Source organism: Chaetodon trifascialis, chromosome 15 (assembly GCF_039877785.1).
Source record: "Chaetodon trifascialis isolate fChaTrf1 chromosome 15, fChaTrf1.hap1, whole genome shotgun sequence".
Taxonomy (NCBI): Eukaryota; Metazoa; Chordata; class Actinopteri; order Chaetodontiformes; family Chaetodontidae; genus Chaetodon; species Chaetodon trifascialis.
Window position 1 is genome coordinate 22,794,494 of NC_092070.1, and position 16,696 is coordinate 22,811,189.

Sequence of the window (16,696 nt, forward strand, 5' to 3'; positions counted from 1 at the left end):
GTGACGTGTGTGTATGAGCTCTCCTGTAGAACCCATACAAGCATGAAATCTGTGTGTCGTCGAATTTACTTTGTCCCTTTGCACTGCCGGGGGGCCGACGGCGTCCCCAGAGTGCCTCATTACCCAGTCTGTGTGCACGAACGCAGACCGCCAGTTTGTTCCTGTGCTGTAGCTCACACCTCTGTCCAGCGTTAGCGTCCTGTGTAACAGACAGGCTCTCACACTCCTCAGTCTCCAGCAACGATTGTGCAATAAACTGAAGTCTATATTTTTAAAACCGCCTATAGGACATCTCTTTATCCATGTTTCTGTCACTGAGATGTGTGTGTGTGAGTGTGTGTGACATTTTGGTTGGTCCTCACCTCTTCAAAATGCTGCGTCAGGGTTTAAACTTGATGTCAGGGTTAAAGTTAGAATTAGACTAAAGTTAGCGTAAAGGTTGAGGTCAGGGCTTTGGCAGAGTGGATGGTTTTCCACCCAACTGAGCGGCTTTTTATCTGATTACACAGGTCAAAAGGATTTTGGTGGGGCCATAATTTGGGAACCATTTAGCATATTTTCCCACCAACATGTTATTAGAACAAATTGGCCCCTCCCCTTTTCTAATGAGCATAGAGCTATCTTTAAGATTGAAGAGGTTAAATGACATTAAATGTTATTACAATTAGACTAAAACCTCTTTTCAAGTTATTACCAGTCTGCTGTGAAGAAAAGTTTAGTGTAACGTTGCCTTAAAGACTTGGGGTTTGAGGCTCTGATTGGGTCACAGACTGTCAGTCAAATCTGGCATCCCTGGGCTGGAGAAGGCATTATGTCCGTGTGGGTATAAGTATCTATATATTCAAGTAAATATACAAGTATAGGTGCACATGTGCATGTATGATCAGGATCAAACACCTCCTTAATGACAGCAGGGAAATTGTAGAAAGTAGTAAATCAGGAGTAGAGCCTGTCAGTGCGACAGAAAAGGTGAGTGAAACTAGTTTAAGGTCAGCGGCTGCGTTTAGCTTTGGAGTCGGTAAACATCAGTATCAGTAAGACAAAGGGACAGGAAATACGTTAAAGCAATAAGAAGGTAGAATTATGTTTAGGTTGTGTCAAATGAGGGTCCTCACAAGTATAGAAGTAATATGGCCTCTGTGATAAGGACTGAATGAGCTCACAGTGGCAGAAAGACCTCGCCTTGCTTTTTCAAAGCTTACAGCTCAGAAGGTCCAGAAAGTTAGAGCACTTGCAGGAGACATGAAAATATCATAAAAATATAATATATTGTAAAAACAGAATATATATCAGTATTGATGCAGCAGAGGCTGAGATATCCTGACCTTTAGTCCCCGGTGTGGGTCAAACGTGGACCTTCCCTGACGTGTGTGCGCTCATGACTTGGCAGACAATGAATCTGTGGTCTCAGCCCAAACTGACATGACTCAGAGTGACCTTTGCAAAGCTGAAAACAAACCACAAACGGCTTCATCCAGCTGTTTTCAGTGTCTGTTGGAGTTAAACTAAAGTATTAGAAAAGGTGAGCGTCAGAGTGTGATAATGGTTCGATCTGGGGATAAATCAAATAAAGTCCTCCTGAAATACTAACTGAAATGAGAGCGATCAGGAAGGGTCGTACGTGCTTTCTGCTTTTTCCTCCAGCTGATCATTTTCAGGAGCTTCCCATCGCGAAGCGTTTTGCTCCTGACGGTTTTCCAGCCGTCTCACCGGCTGCACAGCGCTGCAGCTGCATCGACCCTTCAGTGATGCACGCGAGGTGCTTCTGCTAATGATCGCTGCACGTTTCAGAAACGTAGTGGTTCTGATTATCAGGAGGCACCTGAGCAGCGCCGGCCTGAATCTGCCGTCATTTGCTGTGAGCAGAAACAGCCTGAACCACATCCGTGTGTGAGTATGGTTCATCCTCACGTTTACTTTGATTTAGTTTCACAAATAGCCTCATAAAGTCTTCCCCTTTGTGTTGTCCTCTGCAGTTTTTCAACCCCCAGATGTCACAGGAGACACCTCCCACTTCCACCATCGTTTGAAACTGTCACTTCCTCCATGTAGTTTTGTGATGTACTTAAACCTACCATCTCCTCTGAGCCCTCACTTCGGTGGCAGGGTGTTTGTTGCACCGCTGAAGCTCCTCAGGCTCAATCGCACGACTCCCAGGTAGGCCTCCAACGTCTGTCTGCACTTAGCTCATTAAACCCGCAAAACACCTGAAGATTTCATGTTCATCTGTACTTGCTGCATTCGTTATATAAAAGGTTAACAACAGGTAAAGATGACAGAGTGAATGTACCGTCTTTGCCTCAGTTTCAAGTCAGTGCATTGTTTCCTACTTTGTACCAGGCCGTGTTTTCCATCAGGGCAGAGAGAGACGGTGGCAGAGAGAGATTATTGACATGCATTTAGGCTCCTGATAAAATTACAGCCCCCTCTGTAAAGGATTATTAAATTAAGCAGGCAGAGAGGTCTTGTGATGCACATGCTGCAAAGCGCCTCAGAGTCGGATCTTAGGCGCGGCTGCAGATTTCAGGAAGTCAAATCCACAAATGGAGGTAAAGCAAAACATATTTTGATTGGTGGGACTGTTGCTCGATAGTGTAAGGGTTGTTTATTTTGCAGCTTTAATTCTACTTGATTTCAGGCTTCACACAAATTTCATTACTTGTGCAATTTTTGCCTCCTGCCTTGGAAAATGATGCGTTCCTGTTTTGTTTTCTATCTTTCTCTCTTCAACGCATTCTTGATGAATATGTCTTAACTTGCATGTAAAATATACATTTGCCGGCATGTATGGCTGCGAGAATGAGAGCAGGAGTGTGTGAAAGACGTATTTGGAAGCAGAGAAAGGTTGGTGGTTGGTTGCTCACTCTGAAGGATGTGGTCTAACTGCTGCTCTGTGGAGCTCATCCACCTTTTAAGGCAAAAAAGCCAAAACAAAACGTGCAGCTCAGCTGATGATAGCAGCATCTTTGTTACGTGTCATCTTCATCCTGCTGCCTTGTACAGTTCGCTTCAGCACGCACAATTATTTAAGCGTCGCACAGAATCCTGAATTAAAGGAGAAGGGGGCAGAGAAGCTGTCGCAGACAGAGAGGAAGCAGTTGTGAAAGCTCTTACTTCCTCTTTTTTTTTTTTTTTTGGCTTTCCTCTGTCGTGTCTTTCAGCTGTGTCGTCAGCTTTCTGTCTGTCAGTTTATATCTGCCTGAAATCCAAAAGCATAACGGGAATTACTGCAGGTAACTCCTGACACGGTTAGCCTCACGTGCGCTCAGATGCCGACTTTGGGAATAAGGGAACTGCTTCCATTATTCAGGTTTTGCGTGCATGCTTAAATCTGCCTTCTGCACCCAGAGCCTGTCCTCATGTTAACCCTGGCTTTCTCTCCAGTTCACCATGTCCAGGAAGGTTGTGAGAACCAGCAAGTTCCGTCACGTCTTTGGCCAGGCCGTGAAGGCCGACCAGTGCTACGATGACATCCGAATCTCCCAGATGACGTGGGACAGCAACTTCTGCTCTGTCAACCCCAAATTTGTGGCCATGATCGTGGACGCCAGCGGTGGAGGAGCCTTCATGGTGTTGCCCCTGAGCAAGGTGGGTCACAGGAAGCATCTTGGCTCAGAGAGAAACCTGCACCTGCTCTCCGGTTCTCCTCGTCCCTCTGCTTCTCATAATACCATTTTTGGAAGTGTTGATCGTTTCAGGTGCACGTTGGTGTTATGTGTTTTTTTTTTACCACCATGCTCACGTTCAAACATTTGAATACTGCCAGCCGCCATCACACATTCAGCAGAATAAGGAAGTTTGATGCCGACTTTGAGTCTTTCTACACGTCACTCTCTCGCTGTTGAGAAGTTTTCACCATATTAGGAGTTTGTTGTCAGCTCAGTCGGGGCAGGATGTGACCTCAGCTCGGTTATTCTGAAGCAACTCGTGGAGTACAGTCTGTGGCTAAAACTTGCATTGAAGGTGCCTGAGAAAGCTGCAAATAGCAAACGTTGTGGCCTCGTTTATGGTCATCTGATCATTGAGAATTCGTTAAAGTATGTGGTCTTAATGACGCTTTTGTCAGGATAACCTGCCTTGTGAATCTAAAATGCATCTGCATGTGTTGAAAAGTCTTGAATTTCCTCTGAAAGAAGTCATTAAAAAGTCTTTCATTTAGAAAAGAAGGCAGTGATGTTTGGTATAAAATGCACATCAACTAAAGCCGCTCACTGGAGGCTGTTTAATCCTTTTTTTGTAGCCTGCACTGCAGCAGCTCTTCAACTCATAATGTGTTGATTTTAGAAAAAAAACATCATCAATTGATTATTTCTCTCTGGTTAATCCGACTCTCCATTTTATGCCACTTATCTGAATCTGGGTCATGTAGATTTAATTAATTATATCATTAGGAAACATCGTTAGTTATTGCTGGGAAGTACTGACAAAACTGTGATGTAATAAATAATTCAGTTCATTTCTTCTGGTTTTCCATCATACTTTAATACTTTGGCTGAGTATGATCATAGAGTAGTTGTTCATTTGGATAAACTCTTGAAAAATCTTGATTTTTGCTTAGTGAACCCTGCAGAAACCACATTATTCACGGTCCTATCTCAGATGTAGTATATAATTGTCAAGGGAAAAAGAATTAGTCAAAGGTCCAGTGGGCATAAAATTGCAGAGCAATGCGCTGAAACACAGATAAATATTGGTGCTATCATGCTTGTTTCATCTTGACTTAAGAACCAATCACTCGTTCAGCTTTTTGCCGTCGGCGTTAATAAATCAACCGCAGATACTCTGAACTGAAACAGTGCTGAAGAATTTTTCAGTCAAACGGGCAAAACATCAAATGAATCTCCATGATGCCAAGACTCAGGCGTGATCTACCGGAGGAACCACGATATTTCACCTCCTTGGTCCTGATCTCTTAAACCAGCGTTGCCTCATCTGACCCGCTGTCATCACCGTCTGCAGCCGCCATGTTTCTTCTCACGCTGTGCAGGAGTTTGCATGACTTTCTCAGAGCTGTATTCACCGCCCTTCCTGATGTTTCTGTCCCTGCAGACGGGACGTATCGACATGTCCTACCCCACTGTGTGCGGTCACACAGGGCCGGTCCTGGACATCGAGTTTTGTCCTCACAATGACAACATCATTGCCAGCGGCTCCGAGGACTGCAGTGTCATGGTAGGTGTCGCTATACTGCAGCAGGAAACTCTGCACATGACATTGGACTATAATGTTATCCTGCAATGTGGCAATAAACTGTCTCTTTGCTGAATAGATTTGGGAGATCCCGGACAGCGGGCTGACCACGCCACTCACAGATCCTGTTGTCAAGCTGGACGGCCACTCCAAACGTGTCGGCATCCTGAGCTGGCACCCCACCGCCCACAATGTGCTGATGAGTGCAGGTACCATCACCTCACCTGCCGCTAGAGCCGCTGTTACATGATCTGACAGTTTCTGTGCAGCGTGCATATCAGAGGAAACGGCGCCATGAACGTACGACATGGCACAGACGCACTGCTGAATGAAACTCACACCTTTGTTGAACAGGAAGTTCTCACAGCCTCCACCCACTTTCCTTCAGTCTGAGCAGTCTGTTGACTCTTCAGGACTCCTTAAAACCACTTCATCTGGTGGTGATAGACAGTAAACTCATCTTCAGTAACTCTGCCAAGAGCTGAGAGTATTAACAGCTGAGAGCTACTAGAACTTGGCGGCGTGGCTGAAAATGGTAATATCCTGATATCAGCGGTAGATAAGTGGATAAACAGCGTTGAATTATCTCTCAGCTTAACCTTTGATTTATGGATGTACTGCAGCTTCTAGGTGTGGGATAAATCACTGGGAGGTTATTTCCAACGCAGGGATCATTCAGTGTATTCATCTCTCATAATGAAGTTCAGGGCTGTTTATGCCTTTTCTTTTCTGCATTGCCATGGCAGCTGTCACCGCTGTTTATTCCAAACACGGTGGAGAGACCAAACGTGTCACTTCATGTGTATTTTCCAGCTTTCATTAGATGTTTAGCGGTTGAGTCACTCGTGACAGTCAGTGAAAAGACTTAAACATGAGAAAATACTACAGCTCTGATTTGCACTGTGGATGATGACCCACCTTTCACCTTTCACCTGTCCTCACACTCACCTCCTCCACCACCTCCACGCAGGCTGCGACAACGTGTTGATCCTGTGGAACGTGGCTCGAGGGGAGGCGGTGGTGAGGATCGACACCGTGCACACCGACCTCATCTACAGCGCCTGCTGGAACAGGGACGGCTCCAGGATTCTCACCTCCTGCAAGGACAAGACTCTGCGGGTGCTGGACCCTCGCAAGGGCACCGTCCTCATCGTAGGTGTCCTCGTCTCCGCCTCGCTTCCCTCTCACACCGTTCCAGCGTCAACACGGTTTTATTTCTCTGCAAACATCTGGATTGATATTTAACTCACAGCGATAAAGGCTGCAGCTACGATTGATAACCAGCCGGTTATTTCTCGATTAAAGAATAATAAAACCAGAAGGGTCATATAATGATGCCTTCAAGGTGCTCTTTCTGTCGACGGAGATGTTCAGTTTCATCAGATGTAAAACAAGAAAACACAATGAACTCTCACAGAGGCGGAAACCAGCAAGTAATTAAAAAAAAGGCTATAAATTGATAATTACCTAATAATGATATGATAGATAGTAGTGGAGTTTGATTAAGTTTATTCACTCTTGAGCTTTTTTCTCGCATATTTGTTTCTGCAGCATTTTGTTGAACTTAAGCTCAAAAATAGAAGAATTTGATTTTCCGTTCTTGAGCTGTGAAGCTGAAGTTGAGCATTTTTAATCAGCAGCATTATTGAATTTATGATTGATTATTTCTTCATTTTTTGGGGTCATTATTTTCAGTTTTAGCACATGACAATGCTCAGAAAAAAGGGATTTTTTTTTCATATTTTCATAGTCTGAAATCATTTTAATATTTAGTCTGTAAAATGGAATAATATTATATGTTTTTCTACTCATAATGAGTAATTTTCTACGTCCGCCCTCTAATGTGTCTGTCTGTAACGTCTCCCACTCTGCTCCACCTGCAGGAGAAGGAGAAGCCTCACGAGGGCTCCAGGCCCGTCAGGGCGGTGTTCGTGTCCGATGGGAAGATCCTCAGCACCGGCTTCAGTCGCATGAGTGAGAGGCAGGTGGCGCTGTGGGACCCAGTGAGTGTCGACAACCCGTGTGTTCAAATCCAAGACTTTCGCTGAGATCTTTATTCTTTCCCCAAGTTTTCACCACAACATTAAATATTCATCAGTATTTTTTGGTTCATGAGCAACAATCCTGCCCACTTCAGACCAGAAAAGAAAGAAAAACCCTCATACGACATAATAAAAACAGCTGTTTTAATTATGTTTTAATAGATTTTTAGGAACTTTATATAAAAGGCTTGTAAAACAGCTTATTTTCAGTAATAATATGTGCCTGATCTGGATTTTTTTCTAGGGAGTTTTTACTTGTATTTGAGTGCGTTCCCATCCCTCTTCAGTCTCAGTGAAATGCTTTACCTGCAGTCTGCTCCAGCAGCCCTTTATGCTTTGGATATAACTGAGCGGATGCATCTGAACCTCTTTTCACAGAAGAACTTTGGAGAGCCGCTGACCCTGCAGGAACTGGACACCAGCAGCGGCGTCCTTCTGCCATTTTTCGACCCAGACACTGGAGTCGTCTACCTCTGTGGCAAGGTTAGCGTCGGATGTTGAAGATGCTCTCGTTCTGACTGTTTCACCCACACGGACGCTCGCAGCTGACGTTCATGTCTTCTTCACAGGGGGACAGCAGTATCCGTTACTTTGAGGTGACAGATGAAGCTCCTTTTGTCCACTACCTCTCCATGTACAGCAGCAAGGAGAGCCAGAAGGGGATGGGGTACATGCCCAAGAGGGGCCTGGAGGTCAACAAATGTGAAATAGCCAGGTAGTGACACAGCTCAGTGCTTTTAGCTACGCTACAAAGTGCTTCACAGAGGCAGCCAAATAAAACAGGAGGGATGAGGTGGGGGATGCAATCTGCAACCTTACCACTAGATGTCACTAAAGCCTGCACACTGGTCCTTTAAAAGAACAGATAAAAAATATTTTGGTGTATAAAAAACCAAAACATTGTTGGAAATTCAGTTTAAAGGAGTTAGAAGACAGTTCACAGGAAATCAGGAACTCTATTTTAAAAACGGACATTTCTACTTTCAGGTTCTACAAACTCCACGAGAGGAAATGTGAACCCATAGTCATGACGGTGCCACGCAAGGTACAAAAAAAAACTATATGTGTTTTAACCAGTCAAAATGAGTCTGTGGGTTAAGGTTAATTTGTGTGTTTCTGTGTTTAACTCACCTTTTCCTTTTGCGCCTGTGCAGTCAGATCTGTTCCAGGAGGATCTGTACCCAGACACCGTCGGCCCCGAGCCGTCGGTCGAAGCTGATGAGTGGTTCCAAGGAAAAGATGCCCCGCCCATTCTGATCTCTCTAAAGGACGGGTTTGCAACGACCACCAAAGCCAAGGAGTTCAAAGTCCACAAGAGTCTCCTGAAGACCACGACTGCCTCTGCTGGAAGCCACCAGGAAAGCAGCGGGGTGAGACATTTAAAGCTCAGTATCATTTTACCTTCAGGGTTCAGACTAAAATTAACCCAGTACATTTACTCAAGTACTCCAATTGAGAAAATATACCTTTACTTGAGTATTTCTACTTTATGCTACCATGTACTTTTTGCCCCACTGCATTTATTTCACAGCTTTAGTTACCAGTTACTTTCTTTAATAAGGGTTGATCTACTGAAATCAACTTAATTTCAACCTAAATATAAAATATGATATTGTTGATATTTTTATACAATACTATACAAATACTGTATAGAAAGTACTTAAAACTGTCTCCATCTCAAGCATCTGCAACAGTAAAATGCTCCTTGCACATTAGAGTGTCAGTAATAATGATTAAATATTAAACTATTCAACCATATAACCCTCACAGGTCATTTTTCTGCATAATGTTACCTTTGCCTTTCATACCTTAAAGGCAGGATGAGTCAGATTTGTTGGTTGCAGTTTGTAAACACAACATTCAAAGTTGGCTCCACCTCCCTGGCTTGACCCCGCATGCCGCTATTGGCTGGGGGCGATACATCCACAGCCAAAAGGTTGACGCCCAGAAATGTCCCAAACATGGTGAAATAAGAAAACACAGGCACAGGGAGGGTGTCTGCAGACACAGACACCGCCCGTGGGGCATAAGTGATGATTGAGAGGGATTATTTCTGTTGTTTTCCTGCTTTCATTGTATTGATTCTGCCTTTAAAGGTGCAATAGTTGTAGCTGAAAACGTTCAAAAATGGACATTTAACGTAACAGTTCTGATGTTCTGTCAAAGACATCTTTGTTTTGTGTTGCAGAGGTATCCACTGACGTTAGCATGCTAACCAGCTAGCTCCGGCCCGCCCTGTCTCGTAATGCGACTTTGCATAACTCAACAGTTTGCAGCATTTCAGAAGCTCTCTCAGCTTTTTTAGTCTAATAAATAAACAAAAATGTCAAGGAAGGAAATATTCTTACATTTGTTTTCCTTATTAAACAGAAAAATACAACCGCACAGCTTCTGACTTCAAGTTTCTCTCTTTTTCCAAGCCACAACGAGCATATTTGCTAAGTTAACTCACGCTATGGTCAGACTTGAGGCAGCTAGCTGGATGGCTAGCTAGGCTAACTAGCCAAGGATAGCTGCAGCACAGAGTATTGTGAGCAGCAGTTAGCAGTTACTCAGGTGATATGCTGCCCCCTGTTTGTGGGGATGACCTTTGTCAGGTGGTAAATTCTTACACATTGTACCGTTAAGTACATTTTTCTGAAATGCATTTGTATTTTTACATATATTTTGGCTACTTTTATTGAACTAAAGGATCTGAATTCTTCCTCCACCAGTGATTAGCTCTAAATATTTGCACTGCTGCCATCAATAACTCAAAGCTGCTTTAAATTTTGCCATTTTTTTGCGTCCAGAAAATCTGATCACTTATCATTGGCTTGAAAACTAGATCCATGACTGCAACCGAGACAGCATATGTAATATTAAGTAGTTGTACAATATGTGTGTGATCAAACATACTCCGTCACATCATCCTGTCTGTCTTTGTCTGTCTGTCAGGAGGTCCAGTCCTTGAGACAGGAGGTGAAAGACCTCAAAGCAGCGATGGAGGAGCTGACCAAGCGTGTGAGCGAGCTGGAGACAAAGAATTAAAGAAGAAAAATGAATCAAGAGCAAAAGTCAAGAGAGAGCAGCGGAGCAAAGAAAGACTGTTGTGACTTCTGATCGGAGTGAGACAAAGGGAGAGATTTTACGACAGCAGTTGATAAAAATGAAACTTCATTTTTCTTTGGCTTGAAGCTTGAATTTGTTTATTTGGTTGGATCAAGTTTTGAAAAATCCTATTTTAATATATGCTTTTAGTTTGAAATAAAGTCCTCTGTATTTTCAAAACACCGTTTTGACTTTTCTTTCAAACACGTGAAATACACATTTGAATTACACCACAGTTTAATCACTTAAACTCATACAAAATGAGAAACAGCACAAAATGAGCTAAAACAAATGTGAAATGTGAAATGCCTGAAAGGCCACATGGACGATTAAGAACATGTCGTCTGAGAAACAGATGTTCCCTGAAGCCGACTGAGGTCAAGACTTGTGCAGCTTTCTCTGACTATGGATGATAGAAACAGCAAAGACTGAAGAGAAACAGACAAATGATAAAAAAAGAAAATGCAACGCAGACAGAATGGTTGAGCCAAACAATATGAAAGTAAAATATGAGGCATTGGTTCATCTTAACTAAAAGAAACAGTTATCTCAAAATGCTGAGCTTTGTTAGATGATCCGATCTTTTTTCTTCTCACAAACACGCTTTGCACGGTTTCATAATCTTGAATTTTACTTTACATTTATGGATCTTTGAAGGCACTTTCAAACATCTTACGCGTAACCCAGCACCTAATCGTGAAGCGGCTTTAAAGTCTAAAACATCACCAGCATAACTATGAATATGAAATAAAAAGTTGGAGATAATTATTATCAGCACTCAGTATTTACACGGACTTTTTCAGTTTTTTCCTAAACAAACCCTGGTGTCATCTACTTGTTGCTCCCCGGTCGTGCACCAGCTCTCCCCCCTCCCCTCCTTTCTCAGAAGCACCAGTCCCCTCCATGAAGCCACTACACGTAGTTTTTGTTGGGGGCGGAGGCATTGTTGCTGTAGTACTTGGCGGTTCCACCGGAGCTGCCAGATTTGGGCCTGCTGAAGCAGCAGAGCAGACCGCCGGCGAGAAGGAGCAGCACGCCGGCCCCCCAGCCCACAAAGATGCACGCTCCCAGCTCCTTCTTCTGAGCCTGGGCCACCAGGGGGTTGTTGAAGTCTCGCACAATGATGTTGGCGGACCAGCTGACGGGGATGATGACCAGGAGGCCGGCCAGCAGCAGGCCGACCCCGGCCACCAGGCTGATCTTGGGCTTGGCGTCCTCGCTCTGCACGCAGGTGGTGAAGTCAGCCCCGCAGAAGAGGATGAGAAGGCTGAGGCAGCAGAGCAGGCAGCTGATGATGGTCATGGCGCGGGCGGCCTGAAGGTCAGAGGGCAACACCAGCAGGGAGTCGTAGTTCTTGCACTGCTGCTGGCCGGTACTCTGCACCACACAGCTGGTCCACAGGCCGTCCTGACTGCTCTACTCACACAGACAGAAGGAGAAAGAGGTTTTTATACGTCAGGTATTTCATGTATCACTCACGTCCAGTGGAATGTAACTCAAGTACTCCAGTGAAGAAAAAATATACTTTACCCGTGTATTTCCATTTTATGTTATGTTATATTTGAGAAATGTTAGTTTTTACTCCACTGCATGTATTTTACAGAGATCAATTTCAACTTGAATATAAAATATGATGCATTTTCATATATTAAACTACAAGTACTGTATTTAAAGTAGTTAAAATTAACTCCTCTTTCAGCAACTGCAACAGTAAAATACTGCTTCAACATGAAAATATCAGTAACTCTACTGCAGTTCAGAGGGAAATGCTGAACATTTTTCTATACTTGTCTTACAACTGAACAGATTCGGATTTTTCATTCAAACTCTTCGATGAACTGAGCAAACCTTTTTCAAAACATTTTTTCAGTTTTCAATCTTCCCTGTTAATAAGTAACAAGTTAAAGTAAATAAATGAATAAAATCTGCTTCATTAGGACCATTTTATCAGGTAGGAGTGACATCAGACTTTGTTAAAGCCTGATTGGTGCATGTAATATATGACATCACCATTATGTACTTTTACTTTAATAATTTAAAGTATTAATACGACTAATATTCAGTGTTCTCCACGTTCTTTTTTATGCAGCAGTATTATGTGCAGTAAGTGTAATACAGTGTGCGCCACTGGTCGTTTTTTCTTAGAATCTGTACAAAATGTAAAGAGAACAACTTCATTTCCCCGGCGTGGGATCGATATCTTATCTTAGCTTATCTTATCTTAATACTTTCATCATTTAACTGAAGTGATATTTTCTATGCAGGACTTTTACTTGCACTGGAGTATTATACTTTAGTACAGGTCCTTAATACTTGAGTAATAATACTCTTCTTTTATTGACTTTTCATGTAACAATAATAAACTGGGTGTGGCTATTTTTATGTGACTGGAAAGGAATCACATAAAGGGTTTTTTTTTAGTTAATAACCACTTTCTACGATAGATGCTGAAAGCCTGAAATGTTGTTTTTCCCTCTCTGCCGTACCTACAAACACCTTCCTGTCGATCAGCTTTCACGATGAGAGGCTGAAGTGTTTGATTACCTGCGCAGTCACGATGTTGGATCCAGTGAAGGAGGACACTTTCCAGCGCGGGACAGCGCAGCACACGATGACCCCGATCAGGCCGAGGACCCCGAGGCCCACAGAAACAATCTGAACTGCAGCAGATCCCATTCTGTAAAAGACAAGACGGAACAACCTCAGGCGTGAGGGCGATCATTACAGCTGAGTTTACAGCTCACTTCGCTGTGTCCTCTGCCTTCAGCACAGTGTTTGTCACTTTGTAAGGGGGGGTTTAGCTCTGGTACTTATATTAAATTCTGCTTTTAATTCCTGGCGCTGCTCCTTCACTGCTGTTTGAGTCGACTCGTCTTGTTTCTCTCCTGCGGTTTCGAGGAGGAGTTATTGAATCTCTTCTGCTAATCAGAGATGTGGATGCTATTTATCTGTTGTTGCTGTGGTTGATCTGTGGGGGGGGTTTGTGATTGCATAGCTGAGCACGCACCCAGACAAACACCCGCTTCCCCCTGACAGGCCTTGACAGGATTATGTGGCTTAGGGCTACGTTTTAAAACAAACTCATGTCCCGACAGGCCCTGGCCTCCTGCATCTCCACCCGGCATTGGCTGAACCACCCTCACACCTTCTTACCTCAAAAATCTGCCTCACTTATTTAATCTAGGGCCACTGATACAACTTCTGGATTAAAGTGTGAGTCAACGAGGTGCCCGAAAAACACGCCTGGCAGGTGAAAAGTGATACGAATTCTGCTTGAAAAGTGATGAAATTTAAGTGCTTTTGATTTGAAATCAGAGGATCTTTAATTAATTGGAAATATTAAAGTAAATGTTCTCATAGTTTAATTTCGCTCGCTTCATTTTGATAAATGGTATTTTTGACATGAGACAAATAACAAAATTAAAACATGAAAGAAAATTTGACATAAGTTTGAGTGCTGGGGAAAAAAGCGCATTATTAAGAAATAACAACACAAACTCGATAAATTAAACCCATGCCTATTTTTTCATTTGATATGTGTTTATTACTATTACTTATTCAGACAATCCATCCTTTTTTCATGAAGGAAGGACTTCCCTTTGTTCTTCATCCACACAGACTACTCAAATGATCCTCACATCTGAAGAGGAGCACATTTCATTGCATTTAAAAGTGTCTCATACCCACAGATGACCATTAAACCTATTTTCCGACACCATAATTCCAGTGAAATAACAAAAAAGAGCCAATAACCCAGTCAGGGTTGGACAGGGTAACTGGATTTAGACCAAGACAAAAATATCTTACATTTAAGCGTGTGTGACCCGCCCCAGATCACAAACTTTCAGAGCAGATTGAAGACTGGAAACTAATCGGATGTGGGTCACTGGATTTAAAATCAGATGTTTTCATTCCTGCTCCTCAAAATTACTGATTGGAAATAAACATTTTTTGATAAATGAAGACACATGTAAAGTTTCATCAAACCTCCCTCCAAACAGGGATCACAGATAATAAATCATTTACTGAAAATCAAATCACAAACATGCTGCTGAGCCTCTCATTGCATTTTGTTATTTCCCTCTCTCACAGCTGTTTATTTGCTCTTGTCGTGTTTTTTTGCTGGTGCCCATAAAAACGTATCCAACTAATCCTCCACCAATCCTTTCATCCTCTGTCATTTCAAGCTTTTGTAGAATCATATCTCTTTTCAAAGCTCAGGATTTCCATCTGAGTAAAAAGTGGATTAAAAAAAGGATGCCTACCTTTTATTGTGTGTCCTCTGAGCTTCTGAAAAATCAAAAATGAGGTGAGGCGTTTCTCGAGGTTCTTTCTTGCTGCCTGTGTTGTTTTCAAGATGCTGTGTCTGATGCACAAGAGTTGTACAGACACTGGGTGATAAGATGGGGTATATGTAGAGGAATGTGAGGTGTAGGGTGGGGCTGAGCTCGAACAGGGAAGCACATAGGAGGGACGGACCTCAAGACCAGACCTGACTTGTCCTGCACATATGTTTCCCTCTCTTTTTCCACCTTAGACCTGCTGTGGATCTCTGGAGCTTTTACTTCTCTTCAGAGTTTCCAGCAAATAAAAAAGGTTGTGAAGTCTTAGCATCAGAGTCAAAACCGATCAAAACCCAAACGTGTGGGTTGTTTTGAAGTGATGCTGAATGACTCATTTTGGTTGCCAAAAAAAGCAGACTGAGTCACCTGGAACACCACCTGGGCTTCCATACCTGCACATCATAGATCGACCCCCCCCCCCCCCCCCCCCCCCCCACCTCTGTCGAAACTGTGATGACTATGACGAATCCAAGGAGGCTGATTTGGGAAACCGAGACGGAGCGGGTTCAGGATTTTGCGTAAGAATATAAGTTTCATGGATCAAGAGATGAAGGAATGTTGTGGAAACAAACATGCGTAACCTCCATGAACACATCCAAGAACAGGCAGTGACACATATGTTTAGCTTTGGTTTCCATAATATACAGATTAATTTATACCGATTAATTTGGATTTTAGTTTGGAAGAGGATTTAATGATGGAGAGGAAGGAGAAAATATTTATTTATATTGAACAAAATCCTAAGCGCAGAGCAGCACAGAGTCACACATACAGCTGAAATTTGACATGATTTTAACTACATTTTAACACCTTCTGTACATCTACTGAAATATGTAATAAAAGGATTGGCTTGTAATTCAGTTACAATTTTTGTAGTTTTACCCTCTAATTGAAATGTCCTAAAAGTATTTGTTGTACTTAAATAAAAGTAACAGTATCACAGACACAGTAAACTTCATTACAAGTAAAAGTCCTGCATTCAAAACATTAGTTAAATAACAGTACTTTTAATGCAGAAATATTTATTTATCATTTATTTAATTATTCTATTATTATTATCAGTGATGATACCTTCTTGTGTTTTACTGCTATAGTGGGTCAAGATGATTTTATTTTCATATGCTGTTGTGTAGTTTAATGTATAAAAATGCTTCCCATTTCATTAGCTCGTCATATGTTTTATGGATAATCTCAATAAAAATGTCTATTAAATAAAGCTGTCAGATAAATGTAGTGGATTGGAAAGTATAATGTTTCCCTTTAATATAAAGTACCATGAAATGGAAATACTCAGGTAAAATAGAAGTTATTGTACCTCATATTTGTGCTAAAGCAGAATACTTGAATAAATGCACCTGGCTACATTCCAACACTGTCAGTGTCACTGTCACCTGAGCAAACAGTGTAAATCTGTCTGATCTATGTCTGCGTGTCAAAGCAGCTGGACAACCAAGAAACCTAAACACTACTAAAAGAAAGAAAAGACTGATCATTACTTTCTAGTTTTCTATAATATCTACTTAATGACCAGCAGATTTAGTCTCATAGAAGAATATTTTAAATGTAATGATGCCGGTCCCAAGATTTGGTGTAGTCCTTCAAGACATGATCAAATAATAATAATAGATTTCCTTTTATTATTTCCATTTGTTCCATCCAAAACTGTGGTCTCAAAAATCCTCATTGATTTTAGCAAGCTAATTTTGAGTCTCAAGACAGCTGAAAACTAACTTCTCTGAAAATTATTAATTACAGAGCTTTTGAGTTAATGTCATTTGACTGCACAGGTCTACGTAGGCGGTATTTTTAGTTTTTACCTTGCAATTCCACTTGTGAGCACCTGGTGGCGCACTTTGAGCTCTCACTTAACCCTCCATTGTTTCCATTGTAAACGGCTGAGAGAGGAGTTTACGCGTAAGACGGACCCGGCAAACGTCCAATCAGATACGAGAATTCGAGTTCTAAATTCCAGAATGGACCAATAATCTTGTGAGAAACGCGTGAAGACCTCGGTTTGATTCAGCCTCCTAC

General features: G+C 42.3%; 2 protein-coding genes across 3 annotated transcripts; one reads left to right on the forward strand and one right to left on the reverse strand.

Moving 5' to 3' along the window:
- On the forward strand, positions 1-10,297 carry coro1a (coronin, actin binding protein, 1A). 2 transcript variants are annotated; one of them, XM_070980619.1, is made up of 12 exons: positions 880-1,890; positions 1,977-2,157; positions 3,385-3,588; positions 5,050-5,172; positions 5,270-5,399; positions 6,161-6,342; positions 7,074-7,193; positions 7,611-7,715; positions 7,802-7,947; positions 8,220-8,277; positions 8,387-8,602; positions 10,170-10,297. In XM_070980619.1, the coding sequence occupies exons 3-12, from the start codon at positions 3,391-3,393 to the stop codon at positions 10,260-10,262; spliced, it is 1,371 nt and encodes a 456-aa protein (XP_070836720.1). In that variant the 5' UTR covers positions 880-1,890; positions 1,977-2,157; positions 3,385-3,390; the 3' UTR covers positions 10,263-10,297. The 2 variants fall into 2 exon arrangements, with proteins under 2 accessions (XP_070836719.1, XP_070836720.1); XM_070980618.1 differs by having other exon boundaries at positions 1-2,157.
- A 903-nt stretch (positions 10,298-11,200) lies between these two features.
- cldni (claudin i) lies at positions 11,201-14,685 on the reverse strand. Its single transcript, XM_070980620.1, has 3 exons — positions 14,588-14,685; positions 12,867-12,999; positions 11,201-11,738 (listed from the first exon to the last, which is right to left on the reverse strand). Exons 2-3 carry the CDS (start codon positions 12,996-12,998, stop codon positions 11,235-11,237), a joined length of 636 nt encoding a protein of 211 aa, XP_070836721.1. The 5' UTR covers position 12,999; positions 14,588-14,685; the 3' UTR covers positions 11,201-11,234.
- Between the last annotated feature and the right edge of the window lie 2,011 nt (positions 14,686-16,696).

Bases quoted from the DNA above. Each gene is read 5' to 3' on its own strand.
- coro1a (XM_070980618.1), top strand. From the start codon at position 3,391: ATGTCCAGGAAGGTTGTGAGAACCAGCAAGTTCCGTCACGTCTTTGGC. The intron at 6,343-7,073 runs GTAGGTGTCCTC...CTCCACCTGCAG, and splicing joins GCAAGGGCACCGTCCTCATC to GAGAAGGAGAAGCCTCACGA. The intron at 8,278-8,386 runs GTACAAAAAAAA...GCGCCTGTGCAG, and splicing joins TCATGACGGTGCCACGCAAG to TCAGATCTGTTCCAGGAGGA.
- cldni (XM_070980620.1), bottom strand. From the start codon at position 12,998: ATGGGATCTGCTGCAGTTCAGATTGTTTCTGTGGGCCTCGGGGTCCTC. The intron at 11,739-12,866 runs GTAATCAAACAC...CTGTGTGAGTAG, and splicing joins CCAACATCGTGACTGCGCAG to AGCAGTCAGGACGGCCTGTG.